The 26,306-nt window shown below is 44.8% G+C and overlaps 1 protein-coding gene across 1 annotated transcript in view; it reads right to left on the reverse strand.

Moving 5' to 3' along the window:
• Positions 1-26,306, reverse strand: part of CABLES1 (Cdk5 and Abl enzyme substrate 1) — a 67,246-nt gene that overhangs the window by 40,031 nt on the left and 909 nt on the right. The window contains exon 2 of the mRNA XM_035317208.1: positions 26,057-26,301. Within this exon, the coding sequence (XP_035173099.1) occupies positions 26,057-26,301 (245 nt within the window). The remainder of the gene's footprint in view (positions 1-26,056; positions 26,302-26,306) is intronic.

Raw genomic sequence — 26,306 nt, forward strand, 5'->3', positions numbered from 1 at the left:
AAAAAATGGAGCTGCAATCAGAACACTGGATAAATTCATCCAGGAAGGAAGGAAGACAGCAGATGATAATCCAAGAGATAAGGAAAACTAAATCCATGTGTAATGACTTTCTAGCGCAGCTAGGAAACCAGGAAGAAAGAGCTGCATTTTAAGTATGCTTAATTTCTGAGAAAGTTGTGGGTGTGCATCCCCCTTGCTCTTGCTAAGGTTATAAACCTACAGCAGCTGAAGACAGCAGAGCAGGTAGTTCTGCGTGCAGAACATAACCAGCCATCAGGACACGCGTCTCCAATTCGTCTGGGACAAATGGATTTTCTCAAGACTTTTACCGAAGCACCAAGGAAGTGGGTCTTATGCCAGCCCCACTGCAATTCATCCAGAATTTGTGACTCAGAGCTCTTGAAGGACCTGAGCTAGGTCTGTAGCAGTTCATTGTTAGCAAGTTGCCCGTGTAAGCTGCTGCCCAAAAGCCAACCTACTGCAATCCTTTGCAAGCACTCCCTGGGGAGGTACCAAGCCGTGCTCTGGACATGCAGCTCCCACAGGGGTCAAGCCAGGCAGGGCAGTGTCTTGACCCCACCTCCATGGGAACAGCACACCCCACCACTGTTCTTCACTGTGCTTCACATTGCTTCCTCCCACACCAAAAAGGATGAAGAGAAGGAGGAAAGCAGGTGTGACCTCAGCGAGATCTAAGGTCAGGCTTCCAGGCGCTCCCATCGTTCAAGCCACACTGGGCTCTGGCTAAGGAGCACGTCCAGATACTGTTCTCTGGCAATCACAGAAGGATTGAGGCTGGAAGAGACATCCTGAGGGCACCTGGTCCCACCCTGCTCAAGCAGAGTTGCTTGCCCAGGACCATGTCCAAGCAGCTTTTGAAGGCCTCTGGCACCTGTCACTGCAGCAAAGGCAAGAAACCACCTCTTTCCAATTCAATTTCCCCATCAGCCTGCCGGCTACGCGCTGCTGCCCACACCCCCGGGCTGAGCTGCCAGCAATTAATGCATTCCTCTGAAATATTATACGAGACATCAGCTGCGTGTGAATCGCCCTTCACTCATAACCCCTAACTTCATGACCCGCTATTAACCCGGATGAAGGACCTGCTAATGAGTCGCTCTTGCCCTCAGACTGAAGTTCTCACTGGGATCCCTGTGCCCCAGCTCATTTTCTTCCAGCCTTTTGCCAATATCGCACAGGAAGACAAACACAGCAAAAACAAACCCTGAGGCTGTTAAAAATTACTAAGAGTTTTGTGGAGCTACCCAAACTGACATAAAGCAGTATTTAATTATGTGCTATCATAATTACGAAGCAAAGCCTTGCTCTGTAAAAAACATCGAACTCCATTTAGAAGTTTTTAATTGCTTAGTGTGTTGGCAAGGCTATCCACAGAGAGAGTTGGCGTATGCTGAAAATGGGGCATTCGGTTAATTCAGCAGCCCAATCTAAACACAAACATACAGAATATATACCAAGGGAACTGTATTTAGTTGTCACCTACGCCCATGCATGATGTAAACCTGGTTTGAGACCGCAGCCTTTTGCGGTCTGTATCTGGCACAGAATCCTTGAGCTAGCAGGAGCCCCAGCAACCTGTTCCTATCAGGATACATGCCGCAAGGAGAGGCTTTCAAACCGTAGGCTAAGGATAATTGGGTTATTAATGTCATGCCAAAATGCTTCCTTGGTCTGCATCAACCCTTTGGGTATAAGCAGGAAGATAGGCAGAAAACGGGGATGAAGGGAAAGCTATCGCATTAACATGCCAGACTGCTCCCAAACCAGATGCTCCCAAACTTCTCCCTGAGCTTTGTATCCTACCTATACTGCCATCCAAATCCTTCTCCAAGATTCGTCCTCACTTTACACGAGGCAGAAGCTTCAAAACACACGGCACGCAAACTGCTGCCTGCTGATCTGTCCACATATAACTTCTGTGTGTAAGAAATACCCACCTTGCTGTCCTGAAGGTAGGGTTATTATTTTTACATTATTTCTTTTTACAAATATTTATACTAGTGTAAAATACAGAGTACAAAAAGAAAGAGGTAAGAATGAAGGAAAACAATATGACAAGACTAAAGTATCCTACTGACTTTTCATGGCGTGTCAATGCAGCGTAACATATTGTTGGCAACTTATAATGTAGTTTTATGTACATATTCCCTCAAAGAGATCACAAAATTCTAGCATGACTCTGTCCCAATGTCCCAGAAGCACCATCTGGATCTGTCTATAAGAAATACAAAATCAGGAGTAGCAGCACTGTGAAGAGACAGGGGACGTGCATTAGAATTGCTGAGACGCAAACCGTTCATAGACAAAGCATCTGCACTGTGTGTATGACAACGTGTATAGAAAAATGGGAGATGTGGTTGTTTGCAGCCAACTTGCACAATTCCACTCAAGATATTAATCCTTAGCCTTGCTAGAAGGCATGATTCTGGGAGGAAATGTATTCAACATTAGGCAGTGATAAGAAATCTCTGATGAAGGAAAAAAACAGGGTTTAGTCTAGTCAATGGAAGAGCAATCACCAAGCGCTGTTGAATCTGGGGCCCCTTTTCTTTTTACCTTCCCCAGCTGGGTTCCCAATTCACTGAAGACAGATCCTGTTTGAAAACTACCATCTTCTCGCTGTAGCAGCTGCCTCTGCACCCTGTCCTCCTACTATCAGCTATACCCAAGCTATAATGAGGAGCTCCAGCTGCAATTCACTAAGATTCATTTAAAGACAGCAGATCTCTCGATGTTCCTGAAGCGCCTAAAATCTACATCCCCTATTATATGTAACCAGTGATTTACAGATTCAGTCTTCACTTTCCTGACTCTGCAGCAACGTGATAGCTTTCAGAAGGCTTGTGAGCAGTGATTTACGTTGAATATGCCAGAACGCTGCCACAGCTACATTTTTCAGAACAGTCATTACCTCATAACCTAACACATATTATCATGGCAAGACATCATCAGGCAGCAGCTTAATTAAAGACACTCAGAATTAGCAAAGGAGCAAACAACGAGATTAATTGTCTGTCCTCTGAAAACAAGGGTGCTTGCCAGAGCAAATACTGTAGCACTGTAAAGAACATACAAATTCGTCATCTTTATGTCCTTTTTCTACAGTAAAACCCAGACCAGATCAAAACCCAGTCTTTGATCAACAGAGAAGATCTACCTTGTCAAAGATCTAACAGGTTCTTCACGTATAATTTCTGCCTGACGAACTCTGTGCTTTGTATAATGATGAATATTTATGTCTGTCCACAAGGAATGTTGCTCCTTAAAAGCCTGATCTGAAGGATACCTAATCCTAAGAGAATAATGAATCAACCCTAAAATTCAGGACACTAGTTGAATAAGCTACACTCCAAAATCAGCTTTTAAATTACCAAAATCCAATAATGTTGCATTTTAGAGCAATCAATTGTTGTAACTATGCACTGAGAAATCAAGGCTATAGATAAGTGATGCCGTAACATGTGGAAACACTTATACACATCTGAAAAACACCTTTAATTCTCGCCTGCATACATTACTATACAATTAAGACTGTTGCCTTCTCCTGTTTGTTTTCCCTTGTTTCATTCATGGTATCTCTTGGATTACCTACAGTTCTAAATTATAACCATGCCTCCAGATGTGCACACTATCTGGGAGAATATAGTTTGCAAATTAACGTTAGATTTAGAAAAGATGTGAACAGGGACTAATAAATCTTCTCTCTAAAACTCTAAAAATGCACCTTGGACATTATGAACTGCCTGGATAAGATTCTTCTGACAGAGAAAACAGAAGTTCCCTATGTGAGCAGCACATAATGATCAAACTGAACAAGTGAAAGCTAACTTGAGGTATTTTGTGGATGAGATATGAGCCCTGGCACAGGCAGTGACAATAGGCGGTTTACTGGTGCATACTCTGGATTTAGTTCTGGGTACATTTGCCACGAATTCCCTCAGGATCGGGCGCTTTTTTCACCATCCTACTACATACCCAGAAGCAAACACTGGTCATGCCCTCCTCTCCTTGGCCATGTATGCTAAAGCCCAAGCCAATTAATTCATACAGTTTAGAGACATCCAGTATTAGGTATCTTAGATATCCAACACTGGGTATACTTTTGGATATCTGTGGTAATGTGAGGTACTGCAAGACAGATCAGTGCCATAATTTTAAATATTAACACATCAACTGAGATTAATGCTCTTTCCTGCTAGTCCATGAGGTCAGTTTTAATGCCAAAGGCATTTCGGTACAAAATCATGTATTTACTTAAAAACATATCTTCAGTAACAGAGGCCAGTTTCAAAAATGATAAAATAAGATCCATTACGAAGGCAATGGAAGATCCTTATTGTTAAGTATAACCGCTCTGACACATCTGTGAGCTTGAGCCTGGGGCTTGCAAGAGGGAATTCAGTTCTCTCCTGCTCTTCTTGGTCATGACAGGGCCTGGAGCCAACCAGTGTGGCTGCCCTGGGAAGAGCAAATTGCCTCCTCTTCTCTGTCGCTGCCACTGTGACTAGGCGCAGTATTTTCCTGGGTTGATAGACGGAAGCACAATCAGAAGATTAGATCATTTTCTTCTCCCCCTGCTGAGGTCTCCTGCTCAGCGTAGTGTACTGTAATTGGCACATTCCCAGCCTGAGGTTTCTCTCCCCTGGTACATGCCTCTATTAAAAATTAAAATGTTTTTGGAAGCCTGTTTACTCCGTTCAGAACACTTAGTTCTTAGGAGCTGCACGGTGAAAGACCATCTACGAACTGAAGGTGACTGTACATCTCACCTAACATCTTTCTTACTAACCATGGTAAGGGGGTGACTTAATATAAGAGATCTGAGCTCTGTGAGGAACCCCCACTTCTTCCTTCCAGCAAGCACGTATTAAGGGGATCCTCACAATGCTGGTAACATTTGGTCATGTAGCTTTATTATTTACCTGCTGATAAAGGGTGGTGGTACAGTAACATCAAATATTTAGGGAATTTTGCCCAGAAGCCTCCCCTCCCATTTTAACAGCCAAGAACACCCGGCAGTCATCTTGCTGAAACTTCCACTGACTGGGCAGACACGGCTGGAAGCTGCTCTGAGACCTCCAGCCCAGGAGACTGGGCACTCTGCTAGATGGGGCCTACTGATACTTTATATTATCAGAGCAAGGAAAAGCACCTCAAATGGGGCTGACCGGCACTACTAGAAAGGGGCACAAGACCCAGATTTCATGTCTGTGTGCTCGGTGAGTTCCCCTGTGCTGTTTCACCCCTGAAGCACCATGTTCACCACCTCCACCTACGGCCAGGCCCGAGCCGAAGCAGCAGAGGCAGCAGCTCGGGTACTGACGACCTGCAGACACAAGGGCAGGCAAATCTCTTCAAAGCACACCGATGGCTGCACCAAACCACCCCGGGGGTGATTCCCCACATGTTCAGCCTCCCTTCACCTCACCCTAAAGATACGTTGCATTCATATTACGCCATAAAGAAGGTAAGAGGTTGGGAGAGCTATTGCTAAAGTCACAGCGACCTGCTTCAGGTGTTTCTTGAGCCTTCGACCTGATCTGACCCACAACACATAGTAAAAACAAACAGGCAAAGCACTCATTAATAGTATAGTTGCAACCTGTCTTCTGACAGAGATAAATTGAGACCGGGCTCACACCCTAACCTTACAGGAAGCGCGGAGGATCAGGGTTATCCAGCTCTCAGAATTCAAACAAATTGCTAACATCAAGGAGAAGCGGCAGATACTTGGTGAATGTTTACAACCTGTGCCTATCCTCCAGAGGAGGGAGGGGGGAAAGTCCAAAAACGTCAGGGTATTTTCCAGAGGGGCAGTTTGTCAGAAGATCTCCTTCCTCCCCTTCAGAGGCTCAGGCGAGGCAGGGGTGGCAGCCATGTGCTGCTGGAGGTGCCGGTCTCCAAACACCTGGGAAGCTCAGCCAGAAGCACCAGGCCTGGAAACCAACCAGATTGGGAACAAATCCATCACACAGCCATTTCCCTAGTGTGAGCAGGAGTAAGGATAAAGCCTACACGGCAGGAAGCTGAGAAAGATTTTCTGCATGTCCGGTCTCCTCCTTCCTTTCTCCTCTCCAACCCTTTGTACTTTCACGGGCACCCTTCAGCAACATGGGGGCCAAGGCTTCTTCCAGAGGTGGTGCTACTGCCTAGTCCTCAATCATTTTGAGGGGGTTTCTTGATAACATAAAACAAAGCCCTTTGTCATCAGACTCAGCGGCAATTTTAAAGCTCTGCAATGAATTGCAATGAATTCGCAGCTCATTAGCAATGAATTAAGTTGATGAAAGGTTACAAGGAACCAAGGACAATTTTTACAGAGCATCTCCAGGCATTTTTCCAGGCCGTCAGCTCTCTTTTGCTAACCAACGACCACGTCTTGCGCTCTTTAGAAAGTCAGCCGCCTGTTTCCTCATAAAAACCCCAAAGTATTGCCTAATGAAACACACAAAGAGCCCTTCTCATGCTAAGGGAGCCCATTTCAGGATTCCGCTCACATGCTTTACTCAGGGATGCTCTGCTGTAAAAGCACGGCAGAGAAATTTTGAAGGATTTACAGATTAATCAGCCAGAGGAAGGATGTGGGTTAGGACTGCTAGAAGTGTACTCCTCTGGGATACTATCTGCAGGCTCAGCTTTCCACAGATGAAACAAAACACGCTTTGGGAATGCAAATGAATTAGGATGTCACAAAAAGTAATTCAATTTGGACCAGCAGGGATTTAAATTTGGTTAGTTACCTACAAGATCTTTATTTAACTGTAATCCTGGAACAACATCTAGTAGGAACACAGGTTTGGAGTTCATTTACCGCTATTCTAAAAATTAGGCTTGATAACTTACTCTAAATTTTTTAGGTCAGTTTTAAATTATATATATGTCTATCTCTATATGTGCACTTGCTCTGTAATAGATCTGCAGAACAGGGGGATCTTTAATATACGTAAAAACAAGGGCAAGATTTTCATTCATATCACCAGTGTGGAAGAGGTAAGTGGAACAAGACAGCTAATTAATCATTCCTCATTTCAGTCCTCAATAACCACAAAGAGCCTGTTTTTTTTTTTACTTCAGGCATTGTCTTACATCAAACAATTTGTAGATAACAAAAATAAGTTCTCTTCCTGAAGGCACATAAGTATTTTGATATAGAAGATGAAACAGCATTAGAAATCAACTGCAACACTTCTTCCCTTCCCTATCCGCTAGAGTATGTCCATTAGGATGCATTGCTAATATGTAACTATATTACCCAGCCTGACAAATTCTGCGCAGTCGGCTGTTTCAGTACTACAGAGCACGAGCCATTAATAGCTGACTGCCTCATTCAAATGAAACAAGACAATTATCAGATGTAACTTACACAATTAATACTACTGCTGCCAGCATTTTCAGCCGAGATTTGGTTCTTTTATAGCTCATTTGAAGTCTTTAGGGGACATGTTATTAGTACATCTGTCCTGCTGTAAACATAATTATCATGCAAAGTTCTATTTATCATGCTGAGCAGGAAGCACTTTGTATCAGCCTTTCAGCTTGAGCACACTGATAAACAGGCAAGGGAATTTAACTGCCCCGACTAGCCAGGACTGTGTTTGCTGCCAGGAGTATTTCTGTTGCTTTCCAGTCAAGCCCACAGCAATTTTCTGAACAGGCGTACAGCTCGTGCTAGCCTCAGAGCTGGGGCGTGTTGCATTTCACACCGCTTGTTTGTCTCATTAGTCAGTTTAATGTTCTCCCGTAATTCTCTGCTCCTTGTTCTTCTCCACGACGGAGCAAATTCCTTGTCTGTGGCCAAGCTAACGGAGCTAGCCTGGTACCTAACAGGTACAGACAGCAAAGAAGCCTTTGGACAATACTGCCCAGATTTCAGTCTTCAGGTACCCGACTGCACAGCTGCAACATAGTCGGTGTTTTCTGCTTGATGCAGCGGAAAGAAAACAACATAACAACAGCAGAATGAGAACTTAATTATTTTTCTTTATCAGTTCAAATGCCCATTTTCCTCTGGTGTTTATAAACTGCCTGGCAGCACACGAGGGACTTGCAGGATGCCCTGTGCGTGATGGAATCTGGCTGCTGCAGCTGAGGGCTGTGGAGGAAACCAAGTCCTGATGGAAGGGCTGATCAGAAAGCAAACATTGCTTCAGAGAGAAATTATTTTACTGCTGATAAATGTGTGATAAAGGGTATGGAATATTTTTAAAACGTGGGAGAAATTCATAAATCTAAACCACGACAACTGCAACTGTAGGCTATGCACATGCAGAACAACCACATATCCATAGAAACTACTAAATTCACCGTGTTAATGCATTGACCGATTATGGATTATTTTAGGCAACTTATTCTGAGATCATTCTGGTGTTTCATTTAATTTTGTTGAGACAGGGTGGCTGTGAGAAATGAGCTAGCACAGTGGCTCAATCAATTATTCTCTTTAAATTCAAGAACTGTGCATATCCAGACTGCTTAATTTCTCCCATACATCTGCATTTGCACATCTTTCTTCTCTGAAGAGCTTTCAGAAGCTGAAGTTTTAATCACAGGACTATTTTTGCTCCTAGTTTTCCAAGCTGCAGTAAAGCTGCTTCGTGACCTAATCTGATGGCAAATGCACCATCATTATGCAGTGGTTTCAAGGCAGTTGTACACTAACTAGTCATAATGTTTCTTATTATGTCTGTTATTTTTAATCACTGATATACCAGGTGTCTTGTGTCCAATTAGAGCTATCAGTCTGCACACACCACTTTAACTGAGGTCAGCAAATGACTTGTTGAAGTAAGTGCTGCACGGTGTGAACAAAATACATTGCAAAGCACTGTCTGAACATTAACCCCCTCGGCTATACGCCACTGCACAAGCGCTGTGAGCGAAGTCAAACCTGCTTTAACTTACACCGAGCTCAGACTTTTGCTAACAGAAATGAGCAGGCCAAAGGGACAGGCTTAGGTTCATAACAGCAAAAATAATAATAATAATAAATAAATTCACAACATAGCCGGAAGGGCAAAATCTTCAGGCTGAAAATGCCAAGCAGCTCCAGCAATAATGTGCATGGACTACATCATGAACAGGGAGCAGAGGTCCCTGCTAGTTTTGGGGTGCAGGGTTGTGACTAAATGACAATAAAAACATTGCTGTTTTCATTTCAGCTCCTATTTTCAGCAAAATCATTAAATCTCAGATTTTGAGGGGACCAGAACATTTTGATTTGCCTGAAGTCAACATTTTACTTTGGAATTGTTTTCTTTTTATATATAAAGAGACACATATATGTATTTATCTGTGTATACAATACGAAAGCCTCAAAAAGGAATGTTTCCCATAGTTTGAACACACCACCTTTCTGAAGAACCTTGCTTTCTGAAAAAAAAAAAAAAAGTTCAGAGTTTCCACGGGTTTGGTTCAACAGAATTGATGGTTCCATTTCCAGGCAGATGGAAAATGGGGCTTACACACAGCTTCCTCCCTCTTCGTCACATGTAACAGTTCCCTGTTAGGGCCACAAGAAAGATGGCAAGCACCACTAAAACTTTAATCCCCCCCAAAGTCATAATCTTTATATAGCAAATATAATGAGCTTTCTTAGTGACATACTGCAACGTTTAACAGGATTGCACAAGCAAAGTTACATTTAAATCCACTGAAAATGAAATGAATTCTCCAGAGCATTCTCTAGCTATAATTAATGACAGATTCCATTAATATTCACTTATCTAATTTTTTGCTTTTAGGCTTGCGTCCCACTAACACAAGAACAGCAGCGAAGAAACCTCTCCTATTAAAGAAGCTCTGCTAGGTATTTGAGATGACATACAGAGTGTGGCCATACTGCTCTCCATCCTCTACTGCCCCTGAATTTTATGATCCAGAATCTCTTCCAGCAGCCAGTTGCAGACTGCAGCCATGGGAGGAGCAGAAGGTTTTCTGCCACAACCCATAGGCATATTAGTGGAGGACAGAAAAGGAGACAAGAACGTCAAGGTATTTTGCAAAATGGTACAAACACTTAGAGGGGTCTCCTCCCGCCCATGGTGTGGCACTGAATGCAAAGCCCCTTCATGTGTAAGGGGTGTAGGTGGCACCGTGTCTCCGTAGAAAACACCTAGTCCCTTAGTGGAGGGGTGAGAGTGGGGGAAAGAGGGATGCAGGCACTGCTCTGCACTAGGCTGCCCTCCCAAGGGATGCTCAGCATGGCCCCATACTGTGCCGGAGGGCACACGGAGGCTCCCCAGCGTCGGCACCAGTTCCCTGTACCCATAAAATCTCACTCTGATACCAATTTGTGTGCATCTGATGACCCATGAGCACTGTCAAGTTATTTGCAGGAGACTGTGCTGAGGAGAAAAAATACAGCAGTCAGGAGAAGAAGAATTAATGCAAAACTGTGCCAAGGCATCACTAAAACTATGTATTTATTGAGTACATTACAGCATATTTCCTGAGCTCTCTGACCTCTCTTGTAAGGAGCTGCTTTGGATTCAGTTCTCCTGGTTATATTTGACAATCGTTTAAGAAAAGAGTGGGGAGAGCACCTGACGTTTGTTTGAGCAACCCGTTAACTTTAATTTGCAGGCAAACAGGACGCACATCATTTCACTCACAACAAAATTGCTTCTTTTCATGCTAGAGGGTTGCAGTTTTCCCAGCAACTCAGCACACTGATTCTCTGAAACAGAGAAATCTGTCCCATTCTCCAATGTGAACAGTCAGGAGACACTGGTTTATGGCCATAAAGCTAAGAGTTTCCTCAGGCAACACAAAGGCCAACACCCCAAAAGACTTCCTTTTCAGGGCAGTCCTCACAAAAGCTGCTTCTAGCTGCATACTTAATGCAAACGTGAGAAAAATTACGAGGGCAAACCGTATCCCCCAGCCAGACTCCTGGCTCACGTCTTGCTACCCAAAGTCAATTAAACAAAAAAGCCTTGAGCACAAATCTCTGCAGTGCTTTGAGCTCCTACCAGTAACAGGGTAGACAGGGAAGTCAAGAGGATAACAGGAGGAAGACGGAAACTGCTGAATTTCATTTCCAACCTTTTATTTGCTTCAAAAGGCTTGTTCTCCCCTCTACGCATATAGCAAAGCCAGGACCTACTTCCTTTTCCTCTTTCCTGGAAAAAGACAGCCAAAAAAGCCCTGCCCTTCTTCACTATAATAAATATCACACCCTGTCCCCACTCTGTCTGCTGGGGAACTGGAGAAGCAGCTTCCACCTGGACTGCAGAGTCCTCAGCAGAGGCATCTTTCACTCCCTGTGCTTGTTATTTATAACAAGTAAACTACCCCAGAGAATAACAAAATGCTCCTTTAGCTTTTCACAGAATCAAGCCTCATTTTTTTAAATATTTAGCTTGATTCCTGGAAGACCCTTATTCTAAACTCCTCCTTCACAGACAAATGATTTGACAAGGCATATGTATATAAAAAACCCTCAAGCTGAAAGAAAATTCAGTAACAGAAGCCCCTTCCCACCACCAACCCCCACAGTTACATGGGGGCTGGAGAGCTGACCACGGCACTGCCTCATTTCAGATGGAAGCAGGCATGAATATTCAGCAGGAGACACGACCCTTCTTCAATTTGCAGACTGCAACAGTTGAAACAAAATTCTTAAAAATAAGGGTCACAAATACAAGGGACAAAAAAAAGCTGGGTCCCATTCTAACATTACCTGCTCTGACAATTTTGCACTACTGCTTTTTGTTTTCCAGCGTGCTCCTGCTGCTGCCGGTATTTCTGTTACCAAAAAAATCAAGTTGGACAAAGCCAGGTATCCCAGTCAGAAACTTCACGACTGCCTCCATGCCCCACAGAGCGGATTAGGGGCAGCCACCCCCCTGCAGCCACCGCAGCCCGAGCGGGGCTGCTGCTGGGACAAGTCTCAGGCAAGAGCTGGCAGCGGGCTGCTTGCAGGCACCGCTCCCTGATGTGACCTGATGTAAAGCAGCATTACGAAACACGTATCCGTATGAACCAGGTAGCTCTGAGAAAGCTCCCAGCTGGATTCGAACACCTCAGCCTGGCAGGGGGTGACACCCCGTCTCATGACGGGTGAACACGCTGTCGGGGATTTAGCACGCCCCAGAGCGGCCGACTGGTTTTGTTGGGGCAGGCAACAGTGCCACCCGGCCACGTCCACAAGCAAAGAGCATTTTCAAAACAGAAGGCGTCTGCCTTGCAGAAAAAAATAAAATAAAAAAAAAATCAGAAGTTCCTCCTGACTGAGCCCAGAAATCTCAGAGGGAAGAGGATAAAAGGGGTCCCCACCAGCAGATACCTCCTAGAAAGTCACAGGGATGCATGGGTCCCCTTGCATTTCTCTACACCTCTTCCTAAAAACTAATTCCTGGTCCATCAGGGCAAGCTGTCTCATTTTCTGTTTTTTTTTTTCATCTACTTTACGCTGGCTGCTCTTAAGGGAGATGTCAGCGCACAGCAGTCACCAGGCAGCCCTACTCCTGGGAGTACCCGAGGGACCTGTGCTGCCCCAGCCCATCTGCGCTTCAGCATCTTCCCATGTCCAGTGGTCCCAAGGCAGGCACTGAAAGCAGCATCGTGATGGGGACAGTTGTTACCACTTCCACGGCAGTATTTGGCATTTTGGGGGGAGCCCTCTCTCTGTCCAAAAAATACATACAAGAACTCTGCATGTGCATACACACACACACCATCTTGGCTCTGGTCTGATTCTCTGGAAGTGGAAGGCGGAAGGGACCCGTGACTCCGTTATTATCCATTTAAACAACAAATACAAAGCTAAAACATATTAAAAATGCATGAATTTCTGTGAATCTTTAAAGAGGCTTAACTTTGCCTTCTGGTATGTAGGTCTTCCAGGCTGCAGCTTTTTAAAGCTTTGATTCCAAAAACTAGGAACTTTATCAAGAAGACAGAACACAAGGAGATTAGACTGAGCACCTCCCCTTCATCCCAGTAGTCCAGGAACTTTAAAAGCCTCAATCATACACTGCAAGACTTTGAAGTTGACAATATTGGTCCTCTGCAACATCAATGGAAAGGAGACGGAGGATCCTTTATTGGATCATGTGATTTTAGAAGTGTTGCTTCCAATTCTCATGAAAAAACATACTATAAATCTTTTAAAAATGCTAAGCTGCTGCTTAGAGTATTTGTTGCTTGCTCCTCTGTTTTCCTAAACCAGGAATGGGATGTGCATGCATCTGACACATTTCAGCAATGATTATTGAACTTGCATACAGTGCATGACCAATGATGCACTTCTGTGGAAACCTCAACTGATGGGGCTGTTGCTCAAACGAATCTGCGAAACTGATCACTCACTTTGAGTCTCTGTTAGGCAATCACTTTCTAAGCCAGAGCAACTAGCTACCTGTGACAGTAAGACTGAAAGGAACTGCACGCGTTTGCAGGATCAGGCTCTGTTTTTATAAAGCCATTTTTCAATGACAAAGCTCACTTAGGAATACTTGTTTCAAATGAATCACCTCTTTCAAAAGATGTAACTAAATATAATGCAAGAGAGGATTTACTTTAGAACAGCCTTGGGGGTGAAAGCAGACAGAAAAAAATATCCATCTTCTGAAAAAAAGTAATTAAGACATTTAGATGCTGCAGACATTAAATGCAGACTTAACAATTCCAATATAGATTTTAAAAGATTTTCATGTGAAATGGCTAACCTTGTAACACATCTTATATCATCTGACTTCTGTGTCTGTCTGCATATTCAGCATCACAGCCCCAAGCTGAATAAACACAGGCAGAGAAGAAAGAGATTCTTGTTTCCTGGTAAAGCTTATTGCAATAAAGAACTGAAAGCAGGGCAAAAGGCCCATTCAAAAACGTGTCACAAAACACTTCACCGCAGACCTAGGGGCTTTGTTGAAAGGCGAAAAAAAGGGTTTTGAACAACAATATTGCCTAATGGGATTACGCACGCACAACATAATTTCCCATTTACAATACAGTACCAGCAAGGGGTTAAACACAAGCTGAAGTCCTACCTGCACCAGTACCAGTTACATCATTTCATGCCAGAGATAAAGCAAACGTAGAGGGTACAGACCACAAAGCTGTTACTGAAAACAATCTGCCGAGGTGGGTATCAGACGGTCAGTTAAACAATCAATATTCCTTTGAAAAACATTACATTTTATTATCTGTAAATATGCATCTCTTTCTTTTGCCTCTAAAAAGGAAAACAGGAAGCATACACTTTTGTAGCACACATTTATGGTTACTTAAATCTGTCAGATTTATATATAAAGTCATATCTGGTTAAGTAATACACAGAAAATAGTACCCTGATGGCAGTACTACAACATATAAAGACTTAGGATGCTTAGGATCCTTCTGAACTTGTTTGCATACAGAAACTTGTCTCTATTTATATTAGCCAGAAAGGGTACCAAGACAGAGCCCCTAAACCCAGGTATTTCCCCTTTCCAGTTCCTTCCCTTGTTTTTTTCCTACCAGGCACTCCGTTTGAAATATATCTGTAGCTAGCCACAACAAGCATGCTATGCTTTGAGGGTTTTTAAGAAAAAATACATGCTATGCTTTGAGGGTTTTTAAGAAAAAATAAAGTCTGAAAACTAAATTTGGGAGAAAAAACACAGCAGCTCTTGACATTAAAAACCCTTCAGCAACTGGAAAACCTTATCACCTGTACGTAATAGAGAACATTAATGGTATTAATGTAGGCTAAAAATCCTTGCTTTTAATATAATGTGAACATACAGCCAATTGTTTGGAGTAAAATATATTTAAAGCTTTCATAGTACAGCTCCAGTTCTCCTCCAGCAACCCTGGTCTGGCTACTTGATCCCGACAGGGAAACCAGACAAAGTCATTGAGCAGAATAGGAGATGTGAGTGCTAAAAGGACGTCAGTCAGTTACCTTTGGTAGAGCTACAGGGAGGACTTGGAAGATGTCCTCTCCTGGGCATGACCTGTTAGCTGCTGTTTGGAAAACAGGAGATGTGTATGCCTTTATTATCCCTCTAGAAACATCTTAAAAAGAGCCCATCCAGCAAAGAAACCAAAAATACCCTTCCGCCGCTGCCTCTCTGACTGCCCAACCACCCGTAACATTTTCCCTCCTCACTGCAAGCCTCTGAGAAGGAGGAAGTTCAAGTGCAGCGATCTGAAGGGGGGCAGACCCGGACAGCCGCAAAAACCAAAGCACGCCCATCTTTTATTCTTTTGCTTCTGCCCTTCCTTCACCTCCTCGGGCCTGAACATTATTAATGAAGGTGTATAAAACGGAGGGGAGAGAGGCAGCGCTGCCCACAGACCCCTGGCATGTGGCATCTGCTTGCATAAAACTCACAGGCAAAATTCTGCCTCCTTACTTCCATTGAAACAGAAATTAGCCATGCTTTTATAAAGTTTTTTTTTTTTTCCTTTTTTTTTTTTTTTTTTTTTAAATGAGAAAGAAACCCCCCCAGACCTCAAGAGCAAAAACCACTACTTCCTCACACAAGCTACATGTTTGCTGCTAAATACAGCACAGGACAAGAGAAAATGTGTGTTGGGTTTGACAGCTGAGCTCTGCATTTATCAGACTTATGAACTGTCAACACGTGATGCCGAATTTTGAAATTTCTGCTTTCCTGTTTCACCTTTTCCAATAAACAGACAGGAAAGATGCCAGTTAGTGTGAGGAACTGTAACCCCCCATAAAAGTCGTTTTCGCAGAATTTACTGCATTACAAAATGAAGGCTCAGGAAGCCCACAACTGACCAGCGAAAAGAAAACAAATGCCCAAATGCTCTTTTTCAACAAGCACAAAGTTTTCCCTACATTTTATTTTTTTTAATTTAGTTATCATTTAAAAAAATAATCCTGCCAGATGAGAGCTGGCAGGAGCCCCTTGCCAGTGCTCCCCGTGCCCAGGTCCAGGCTGGAGCTGGCCTGAAGGTGTGTAGGGTGGACATCTTGTCCTCAGCACCCAGCTCCTGGCCCTGCCCTGCTCCCGCTGGGCCATGCTGCTCGTCAGCATGGGGACGGCCTCTTGGATCGAGGAAACTCACTCCTCTCACAAAGGCTCCATATTCAAGTAATTTGTAGCTCTGACGGTTCTTGTTTAGCTTTGTTTCAAGGCGTTGGGTGTCTGAACACCGCACACAAACAAGATGGAGCACGGTCTGGCGGGACTGACTCACCTCACAGCAGGACACGGGCACATTGACTGAAGACCTGACCAAACCTTTGAGATATCCTTACCCCAATCTTGTTTTCATTCTAAACTTGAAGGAAACTTGAAAAGGAATGAAGATTTGAAGAGCAATCACAGAATCATGGTCATACTTTGTTAGAAAAGCATGATCTACACCTCAATTTTCCATTTGTTAGGGCCCACACACCTCCATGGTCTAAGATATAAAAGACTGGTAGTTTTATGGTTTCAAAAACCATATTTCAAGATTTATGAGGAGAATTTTGTCCATTTCAGCTGATACATCAGCACAAAGCAAGCTCTCTGACCCACTGATTTAACCAGAAGTGTGCTGTTAGCTTCAATAACAACAGAATTGCAACTATCATCTACACCAACCACTTCCCCCAAAAACTGACAGGAAGGACAAGTATACAGATTGGAGCAGGGCTGGACAACGTGGGAAGCAAGATTTGTGAAGAAACGTAAAGGAAAAGCACATGCTGTCTTTTTAAAGTGAGATTTTTCAAAGGCACCCAGAGAGTTCCTCAAATTCATGGTTCAGAGACTCCTTCAACAAAATCTCAGCTTGAATTGCTCTGCTCTCTTTAGCCTGAATAATACAAGACAGACATCTAATCCAGAAAACACACTGCAGAAGTGAAGCCAGTTCTTCATTACCATAACCCCCGATCTTGGGAAAGTGGATGCGAGGGTCAAGAGCCTCTCAAAAGCCGTGCTTCTTCTAGCACGTGCAGATGACACAAAAAAAAAATACCAAAACGAGACTGTGCTGAAGCATTCCCGGGATTGTACAAAGCAGAACTGCAGCAAATGCAAGCCAACTGCTGGTTATTACAAAAGATCGTGCCACCATCAACCATGGGTAACATGCCCATTTACCCAGTAAAATATTCAAGATAGGCAATTGCTTGACAGGTTGGAAACCTTACCTATGCACCTAAAATAGAAAGGACGGGCCTGATCCTGTTCTCACCTGTACCTGAGCAATTCAGAGACCATTCATTTCCAGATGCCTCGACCTTTGCAAACACACAGTGGTTCATGAGGGCTTTTCCAGCCTCTTCTCTTCCATCCCTCACCTCCCTTCCCAGCGCAGTAAATTCCAGTTACAAGCCCCATCTTTGTGAGGTGCCCTACTGCACAAAACTGAGTGGGCTGGGGGTTTGTTCATAAGTAATACGGAACAGCAGCAATGGGATTTTGTACAGCCCTGAGCACAGCATCAGTGCCATACCATAAAATCCACTGCTCCTGTCACAAGGCTACATCCTTCCAAGAGATGAAAGCTGTGAGCTCTCAGACTCGCTGGGAGCAAATACGTGTTGCCATTCACATCATGCATTCAACCTTAACACAAAGCATAAGGCTAGCAACAAAAACTACTGCTGCATTAGCCTTAAAAGTACCTATTTAAGGGTGCTGACAAATTAATAAAAAATTGTTTTGTTTTGTTTTGTTTTTTTGTTTTGTTTTGTTTTTTACTTTTAAATGCATTTGCTCAAACTACACTCCCTGTTACACCCTAGCACTTATCTTTGACTTGTATAGCCTTAAATCAATAAGGATTATATTGAGTAAACAAGAAACCAGTATTTATAATAACCTCTTTAAAACAAACAGAAGCACAAAACCTTTTACAATGAAGTACATTCCTCAAAATAAATGTGCAGACACTTTTGTTACTTGCAAGGCTGAGTTCTGCAGTAGCTGGAGCTGCTTCTAAAATAGAAACAACCTTTTATCCCGAGGCAAGTTACACACAGAAAAATATGGATTTTGCAGATAAATTGCAGAAAAAAAGTCACTATGGAGGTACTTAACAATGACACTTTGTGTTCTTCTGTAAATAATTCTATGTTTTTAAGTAACCAACTCTTATCTGTGACTTTTTCTGTATTAGGTTATGCTAAAAGATGGCATTCTACAAAACAGTAAACACCACCATTTAAAAATCAAACCCAGATCTGGTTTAAGTAAGAAATCAAAAACATTCCTAAGACGTACAAAGGGCTGAAAACAGGAGGCTATGTGAACTCTGTTTTAGAAAGCATAATTACACCTCTGTATTTTAAAGAATGTTCTTCCAAGCCTATTAATAGCAGACTGCCATCTCTCCACACCTTTTTACATAACGTGCTGCAGTACCTGCTCGACTCACCTACCCAAGCAATTAAACCGTACTGTGCACCGCAGCATCAGAAAGCTGTTTCTCCTCTTTTCATATTCTCCAAAAAAACACGCTAGTGTTTTACGATGCTTAATTATGGAAATGACATCATTCTCTTGGAGCAATGTCGGGATCTATGAAGTTTACTTGTAACTACCAAGGCTGCTCAATTCTGCCTATGTCCCAGGCACAGAATTGGAGCCTTCTTTCTCATATAGCTCTCTGCCACCTAAATAGGACTTCACTCCCTGCTGTGCAAGTTCAACGGGCCCATACAGACACATGGACAATTCTTCTGTTGCCCCACATTTGCCTGGGTGCAGCCGATTGAAAACTAGGCTGAAAAAGGAGGAAGTGAGCCCCTTTTCCTGATGGATCTGCAAATACTAACTCCCGTGCAGAAGCAACAGGAAAGCAAAACTTTTTGTCTGTAGAGGCTATGACTGACAAAACACAAGAACTAAGCTGTTGAGGGAAAAAAAAAAAAAAAAAAAAAAAAAAAAGATGTTTTCAAGACAAGACATGTTTCAGACCATAGCTAATATATGTCATATCCTTCAGACAGGCTGAATACAGGGCAGTGGAAAGTATAGCTTCCAAGTACCCATGAGGGTGAACAAGAAGAAGCAAGGTATAGACTGTATTTGTGTACCTGACCTGAAGGAGATCTGCTCTCTCCATACGTATGCATGTATGCGGTCCAAGCAGGCCCAGAGAGAAAGGGACTTATGAGAGAGTCATCTCTTGGTTCCCCTTTTTCCATCTCTACGTGTTTCAGAGGAAACCAGACGTCCCTTCAGGTGACAATGGTCCTTCCTGAACACTGTGACCATACCCTAAGCCCTTTGGGTGGTGAAGCTCTGCTCTCCACTTTCTTTACTGGGATTTGCTGACCCTGTACCTACAGCGGCTCTTTCTCCATCCCAAAAGAGGAAAGGAAAGGACGCAGCACAACGGGAAGAGGACAGAGGGAGGACCAGCCTCCCCAGGCTGCAGAAGGCACAACCTCAGCTTTGAGGACAGCAAGAGTGCCTATGGGTTGACATTTGTCAATCCTACGCTAGGACGGCCACCATACCGCAGTATCACTTCTTTTGCTACACAAAGAAGTACGTGCAGGTATGTCCTGTAGGGTCATGGGCCGGGCCACGCACACCAGAGAGCAAGCGGATGGCTGAAAATACCAGTACCCACAAACAGGCTACACACTGAGAGGCACTACAGACTTCTTAGCGCTCATCATCCTAACCAAAGCCCAGAGAAAAAGAAAAGCAAGCAGAAAGGTTTTCCCCTGTTTGTTCCACGGGTCTCGCTCCAGTTGAATGATGTGGTGCAGAGAGGAGTCAGCATAGTGTCACCTTACAGATTTTTCCTGTTACACAAGATAAGAGGATTTTTTTTCCTTTTGCAGGAAAATTTATGCTCCTTTTGAATGCCTTTACCTATAAACTGATGCGCCTATGGCTGATTTGCCAACACATAGATTTGAAACCATAATCATATTTGCCTTGGTAATACGATTACTTGTTGGAGCACCAAAATGCAATCCATTGTTGTCTGAAAAATTATTAAAAATAAAAGTTACCTAGATTTCAATTTTTTTTTTCTTATCCCATCGATATTATACAGAAAAATCCCCGTTTTTACAAAGATTCATTTACAAGTGTAACTTTATACCCTGGCTAAGTAATTTCATACATATGTAACTGCACACTTTGGGCTTTGCAGGATCCTGGGTCAGAAAGCACATACCTTCTTTGGCCATCCGAGACAAGCAGAGAAAAAAACGTTTCAATTGTGGGGAGTGAATCTTTTCTTCCCCTCAGACTTCAAATTCATAAAATTACTAGCCTAATTTGTAATACATGAAAGAAAATAAAACTGCTTGCTAAGAATGTGTTCCTTATATTCATATCCAGGGTGAAAGGGCTTTTATAAAAAACAAAACAACAACAACAAACCCCACTTCGTACAGAAAGGAAACTAGCCTTTGCTTAACTTTCCATTCACTTCTGCATTTTCCACAACAGAAAACCTTCCTTAGGCAAAAACTTTGAAATGTAGCTGTGCTAAGAGCGATGTTGACTCTGAAACACATCATTAGAACAGAAAATATATTTAACATTCATGACAGGAAGGCAGTTGCTATGCATATAACACAGTAGCCACTGTAAAGGAACCTCACAGTTCCTTAAACATATACTCCCCTACATCTGCATATTGCAGCCTGAAAAGCAAACCTGAAGACATGTGCCAGAGAGATTCCTAAAAGTCTCCCACTGGCACATCATGTTTTCTCCAAACAGCAGTGAAATTTTCCTCTCCTAACCAATTTGCTGAGTTCTTTACCCTACTCTTGCAGCAAATAAAACTTCTGCTAAGCCCCTCTCATGAAATCAAACACCATTCCTTAAATTTCTCAGTGTGTTACTTGCAAACTGTAGGCCAGCAGATACAGGCTCTCCATATGCCAAATAATGTAATTTCTAGCAACTGCACTTCTCACAGCAAACTGGCACGAGGTTTTTCAGCTGGGTTATTAAAGCAGCCAGCTTTGTGTCTCAGCACCTGCTGCGTCGCTCAGCCTGGTATCTCCTCAATGGCAATTCTGTGTGCAGAACAGAGCATTTGTGAGAGAGGACTGGCTGTGGCCTTGGAGGTGTGATCGTGTGGCCAGACATGATGAATTTTGCAGGCATATTTGCATCGCTTAAATAGAATCTGATTTCCCACATTTATCATGGGCTAAGTTTGTGTCTACCGAAGTTTCAATGTACAAAAGTTCCAAAAGGTAAAACCAAACCTCCATATTTTCAGGTTAAATTAGGCAGACGAGCCTTTATGTTTATGTAGTAGAGAACTGAAATAAGGAAAAATAAATAAATCAAGGTTCAGTTCTGAATCACCATTCATGCTTCTTGTCTTTACCTCACATCTCACTCTCGACAGAGCCTCCATCCAGCCCACCTGGCATTTACTGCTTTGAAACTCGGAAGCCATAGAATCAGTATTACAGGAGATTTCTTTTTTGCCTCTCATACAGAACATTTGGAATCTCTTATTTGTATTTTAGCCATTTTCAACTGCTCCAAACTAAGCTATGTCCTTCCCCAGGATAATTCTCAAAGCCATAATAATTACTGATTAAAGCATATTTTCTATCCGAAAGCTGTCAACAAGCTATGATCTGTCACTATCCTATCTATCTACCACCAAACTATGTTTTTGGGATGGTCTGGAGGGCTGGTGAGTCACATGGATGCTCCTGATTTTCACCACAGAGGGATGCCTGCAGAAATACTGTATGACAGAGCGCCGTGTAGCTCGCTCGTAGCTAGAAGGGCCAGCCTGCCTGCCTGCCCAGGAGCTTTGCAGGTGATTGATCTGGCTTTAATGCCGTCTCACTTCAAAACTTGTCACGTTCTGAGACTTCCGCACAGGCAGCTCTGTCTGAGCATGTGTCTGTCTATAAAGATGTTTAATTAATTCCCTCGTAGTCGTGTACGCTACGTTCTGTCCCAGCTCCTCTTCAGGACTGACAGCAAAGGTTTGTTTTTTTTTTCCTCGTCTGATGAATATTATATTTCTTATTGGTGAAAGATGCTTGCTAAGTATTATAATAAAGCCTGAAATATGCCAGAGCAAACTTCTGGGGGATTTTGTTTAAAGCTCTGTGTATGAAGGAAACAAGGCTGATGCAACTATGCTGTCCATATATATCCCTGTGTCCTCTTGTTACTGTACTACAGTGACTTCTGAACCACTGGTCTACTTCGTCTTATTACTGTACTACAGTGAACCACTGGTCAACTTCAACTAATGTCTGAAATACAACGTTTAGAGATGTTCTAAGTAAGCCACAGGGAAAAGCTCAAACCTGTGCCCTGACCACAAGGAGAGGCGTGCAGAGATCACCAGAGGCAGATGCCAGCCTGTGTGGATGCAGGGCTGGCCACCTTCAGCATGCCAACAGCTCAAAAAGCAGAAGGGGCTTTATGTTTCCAGTATGACTTGGCTGGTGTGGCTTCCTCTGACCTGCAAGATGTCCAGCAAATTCCCCAAACCCTTCTTGGATGCCACTTAACCAAGCCCCCAGTACACGCAGGCTTTGTGTGATAAGAGGAGAAGGAAGAGACCTGAGCTCTCCCAAGCCCACCAGCAGTCCACGACTGCTCCTGACGTGCCTGAAGTGACGAGGACCCAGCCTCTCAGCATGGCCCACAGGACATAGCATAGGACATGGATGTGCTCCGCGTCCTTCATGGGGCCCCCAGGAGCCTGCAAGCTGTGTGCACAGCGACAGCAAGTCCTCTTCTGGGGGGCTGCTCTCCGGGAACTGCATCAAAGACTTCGGCAGGGATGAAAGCAGCAGGACACCGGTGCCACCACCAAAACAGCCCTTATTACAGAGTCTTAATCCTGTTCTTGAACACTTTCTTTAGGGTGGCACGGGATGGCCATTCAGGTTTCTGAAACGATGACAGGAGTCACCAAAGCATCCCCTCCTTCAGAGGCTGCAATGATTAGTGGCACACAAGGTCACACACCTATGAAAAGACTTGGTTCAGCATGTGCACTTTCCATTCACTCTCAGACCATTAAATTGCTGTTTTCACGCTGTTCTTGTATACCTAATTCTAAAACTCCGGCTGCCTGAAGGGCTTTAGGCTCAGTGAATAACCGAGTCTCAATCACACACAAAAGGTCCGACGTTTTTTCCAGCAGCTCACAAGCAAGCTCCCGACGTTGGCACGACCCTGAAGGGTGGACAGTGCCCTCAGCTTTTTGTTCTGCTCCTCTTTCAGGACTCTGCCTGTAACACACTCGTTTGTGAGAGGCTCTTCTTTTGTCCCCGAGGTGTTATGATCGGAGGCATCTTCTGCCGATGTGCGGTGATCCTGGGGGCTTCCTGCAGTGCCAACATCTCTTTGCACCTTGTGAGCCCCACAAAAGCTGGGCAAGTCTACAAATCCAGCATCCTCTTTCACTCCCTGGAGTGATGAACAATTAGGCCAAAACCTAGCTATTTAAAACAGGCAAATGCTTTCTTATTTTCAATAGCAGCTTGAGCACTGACACAACAAAACACCGTGGCAGTGAATGGAGACCTGAACGAGGAAATTGTCTCCCCTCTGCTTTGTCTAAACTCAATGAGATGGAAGGTGAAAGGCGCCGAGACTTTCTAATGGGTAGAAACAAATTGAATCTTTACGAGCTTCAATAATCACACATTAATTTCTGAATTAGTCAGGAAATTAGATTTGTTCTGTAGTTCAATACATTCTGATGATAAATCCATTTGAGCCACGGTAGCTTAAACATCCTTTTGCCTAGATCCCCCCGCCCAGCAATTACTCAGCAGATACTCCTTCTATTGCCTTCCCCAAAGCAGCTGCTCCAGGAGGAATTCCCCTTCCCATCTGCAGTGACACAGTGACACAGACAAATGCAACTGTAAGCGGCGGCGTTTCAACTACAAATCCCATCACTGATTTGTTTCCTTAGCAAAATCACGCCCGTTTCTGACAACCTGAGCCACTGGAAAAAGTCGCGTATAGGAAAGGAACCTTCACGTATGGAAACAACGGTGTTTCTTGCAAAGAAAACCATGGCAGAAAGAACTGTAGGCGTACATAAAAAACAAGTACGTGGATGGGATCCTTACCTAACCTCCAGACTCTGTAATGATTTTAAATTGGTGTTGCTGAAATCTTGTTCCACAGAAGTCCTGGCTACTTCAGACGGAGCTATTAAAATTAATTACAATTTGACACGAAGGAAAGCCATGGCACAGTCTGGCCCCAGTTTCCAGTAGTGCCCTCCGCCGCCCAGTCACCACATAACTGAGACAAACTTCTTCAGCACCAGACAAGAGCCTTCGGCATCAACAAGCCAACTACTGAACAAGCGTTTTTTTCCCATTTACGTGTAATTACATCCTAGCCTCCAAACAGCTAGAAGCTCCACGTCCTTTTCTGAATCATGTATTCCCCGTGAACGCACAGGGAGCACAAACCCAAACCACATTAATGATAACCCTGTTAAATATAAACCGGCACGCAATTATACAAACTGCTAACACAAAACAAAACAAAACAAAAGCCAGGAAACTCTGATTACACGTTCACGATGGTTTCTGAAAACTAAATAAAAACAGCATAATGCAGCCTGTCTTGCTCGATACGGCAACAGAAAACGGTTTCACGTTACCACGTAACTCACGTGTCCGAGCACAGAGGACTAACCTTTCCAAACCTCCAACTCAATTTGGAGCCTGCTGCAAGGAGAGCGAAGGGGAGGGAGGAGAGACAGCAGAAGTACACAGGAGCTAACAAAATCCCTGATTTTGCTCTCTGCTCTGCATCCTCCTTCAGGTGAGCTGAAGTCTGTCTCCGGTGCCCGGTCGCTGCCTCCCACCCGCATCGCGCCCATAAGGGCAGGCCATGTGCCGGCCATTTGGCTCCTTCCTCTCCGACAGGAGAGCGGCAGCAGGGCTGCTCGAACTCCCTGTTCCTGGGCTGGCGCCAGCAGCATACATGCCTGTGATTTATCTTCCGTGCGGCGAAGAGCGAGCCTCGCTATCAGAGCCCGAGCGGTGCCTTTCCGCCGAGACGCGGAGCGAAGGCCGGGTACAACCTCTGCGCGCACGCCGCCGCCTCAGGTCCATCCCGTTTCTATATTTAAGGATCTATGTTTTCCAAAACACAAGCAGAGAGCAGCAAAGAGGGACAAGGGAAGGCAACGAGGGGATGAGGATGGGCTGAGGGAAGAAGTGATGCAGGTGGGATCTGAGCATCTCTCCCAGAGCCGAGCCAAGGAGTGCAAGCAGGGAAAAATTAGGAGGATCCTTGGGAATACAGAAAGATGGCACGGGAATCCTGCATGGATAATCAGCTCACTCAGTGGAAGGCTGTGAAGAATCCAGTCTGCTGGGCACTAGGAGGGAACTGCTGAGTGCACTGTCACCAGCAAGTTCCAGAGTAGGACAGCAGCTCCAAACCTGTGGGTCACAACCAGCTCCCAAGGCCATGGGTACTCTCCTGGAGTACCCCCGATCTCTCCAAGCCAGCTGGTTGTGAACGAGCTTTTTCTGCTGCGATCTCTGCCCATTACCCTTCTGAGCCCTGGCAGTAACAGCGCATGGCTCCAAGCCTACCTACTGGTCCGAGGGAGCGACACGGAGCGAGCCTGGCAAGCGGGGAACGTGGGGAGCAGTTGGCTGGGAGCACGCAGGCGTTTCCTCCGGCTACCAGCCTGCTTCTCCCTCCGCCTGCGATACCCGGGCGTGATGCTGAGGTGCGGGAGCACGGCTTAGGACGCGTGGAGCAGCTGCTCCACGTGCATGTGCACGCCCCTAGCCAAAAAGCGGTGGTTGTTCAAGGAGGTGAGGTTACACATTTGGGGCGAGCGAGCTCAGTAACGGGGAAAAGGATGCCCTGAGGCGGGGAACAGCCCGAAGGGACACCAGGAGCTCGTGGACGAAGGTGGAAACGCCTTCCCACGGGGAAGGAGGGAGGGAAGGAGGAAAGAAGAAGGGAAGGAGGGAAGGAAGAATGGAAGGAGGGAAGGAAGAAGGGAAGGAGGGAAGGAAGGCAGGAGGGAAGGAAAGGCTTCCCACCTGCCGCTGCCCGGGGCCGCCCCCCCGCCCCGTCCCGTCCCGTCCCGTCCCTCCCCGCGCCCCGCCGGCGCTTACCGGGATCGCTGCAGCTCGAAGGCGGCGGCGGGGCCGGGCTGCCCCAGCTCGCAGCCTCCTCCGCCGCCGCCCTGGGGGCTGGCGCGGCCGAAGGGCACGGGCAGCACGCCGGCCGTGAAGGAGTTGAGGCGGCCGCGGCTCCCCGCCGCCGCCGCGGCGCCCAGGAAGGCGGCGGCCGGCACCTGCACGGCGGCGAAGGCGTCCTCCTCCTCCTCCTCCTCGTCCTCCCCGCCGCCCTCGTCCTCCTCCG

Source organism: Oxyura jamaicensis, chromosome 2, assembly GCF_011077185.1.
Source record: "Oxyura jamaicensis isolate SHBP4307 breed ruddy duck chromosome 2, BPBGC_Ojam_1.0, whole genome shotgun sequence".
Lineage (NCBI taxonomy): Eukaryota > Metazoa > Chordata > Aves > Anseriformes > Anatidae > Oxyura > Oxyura jamaicensis.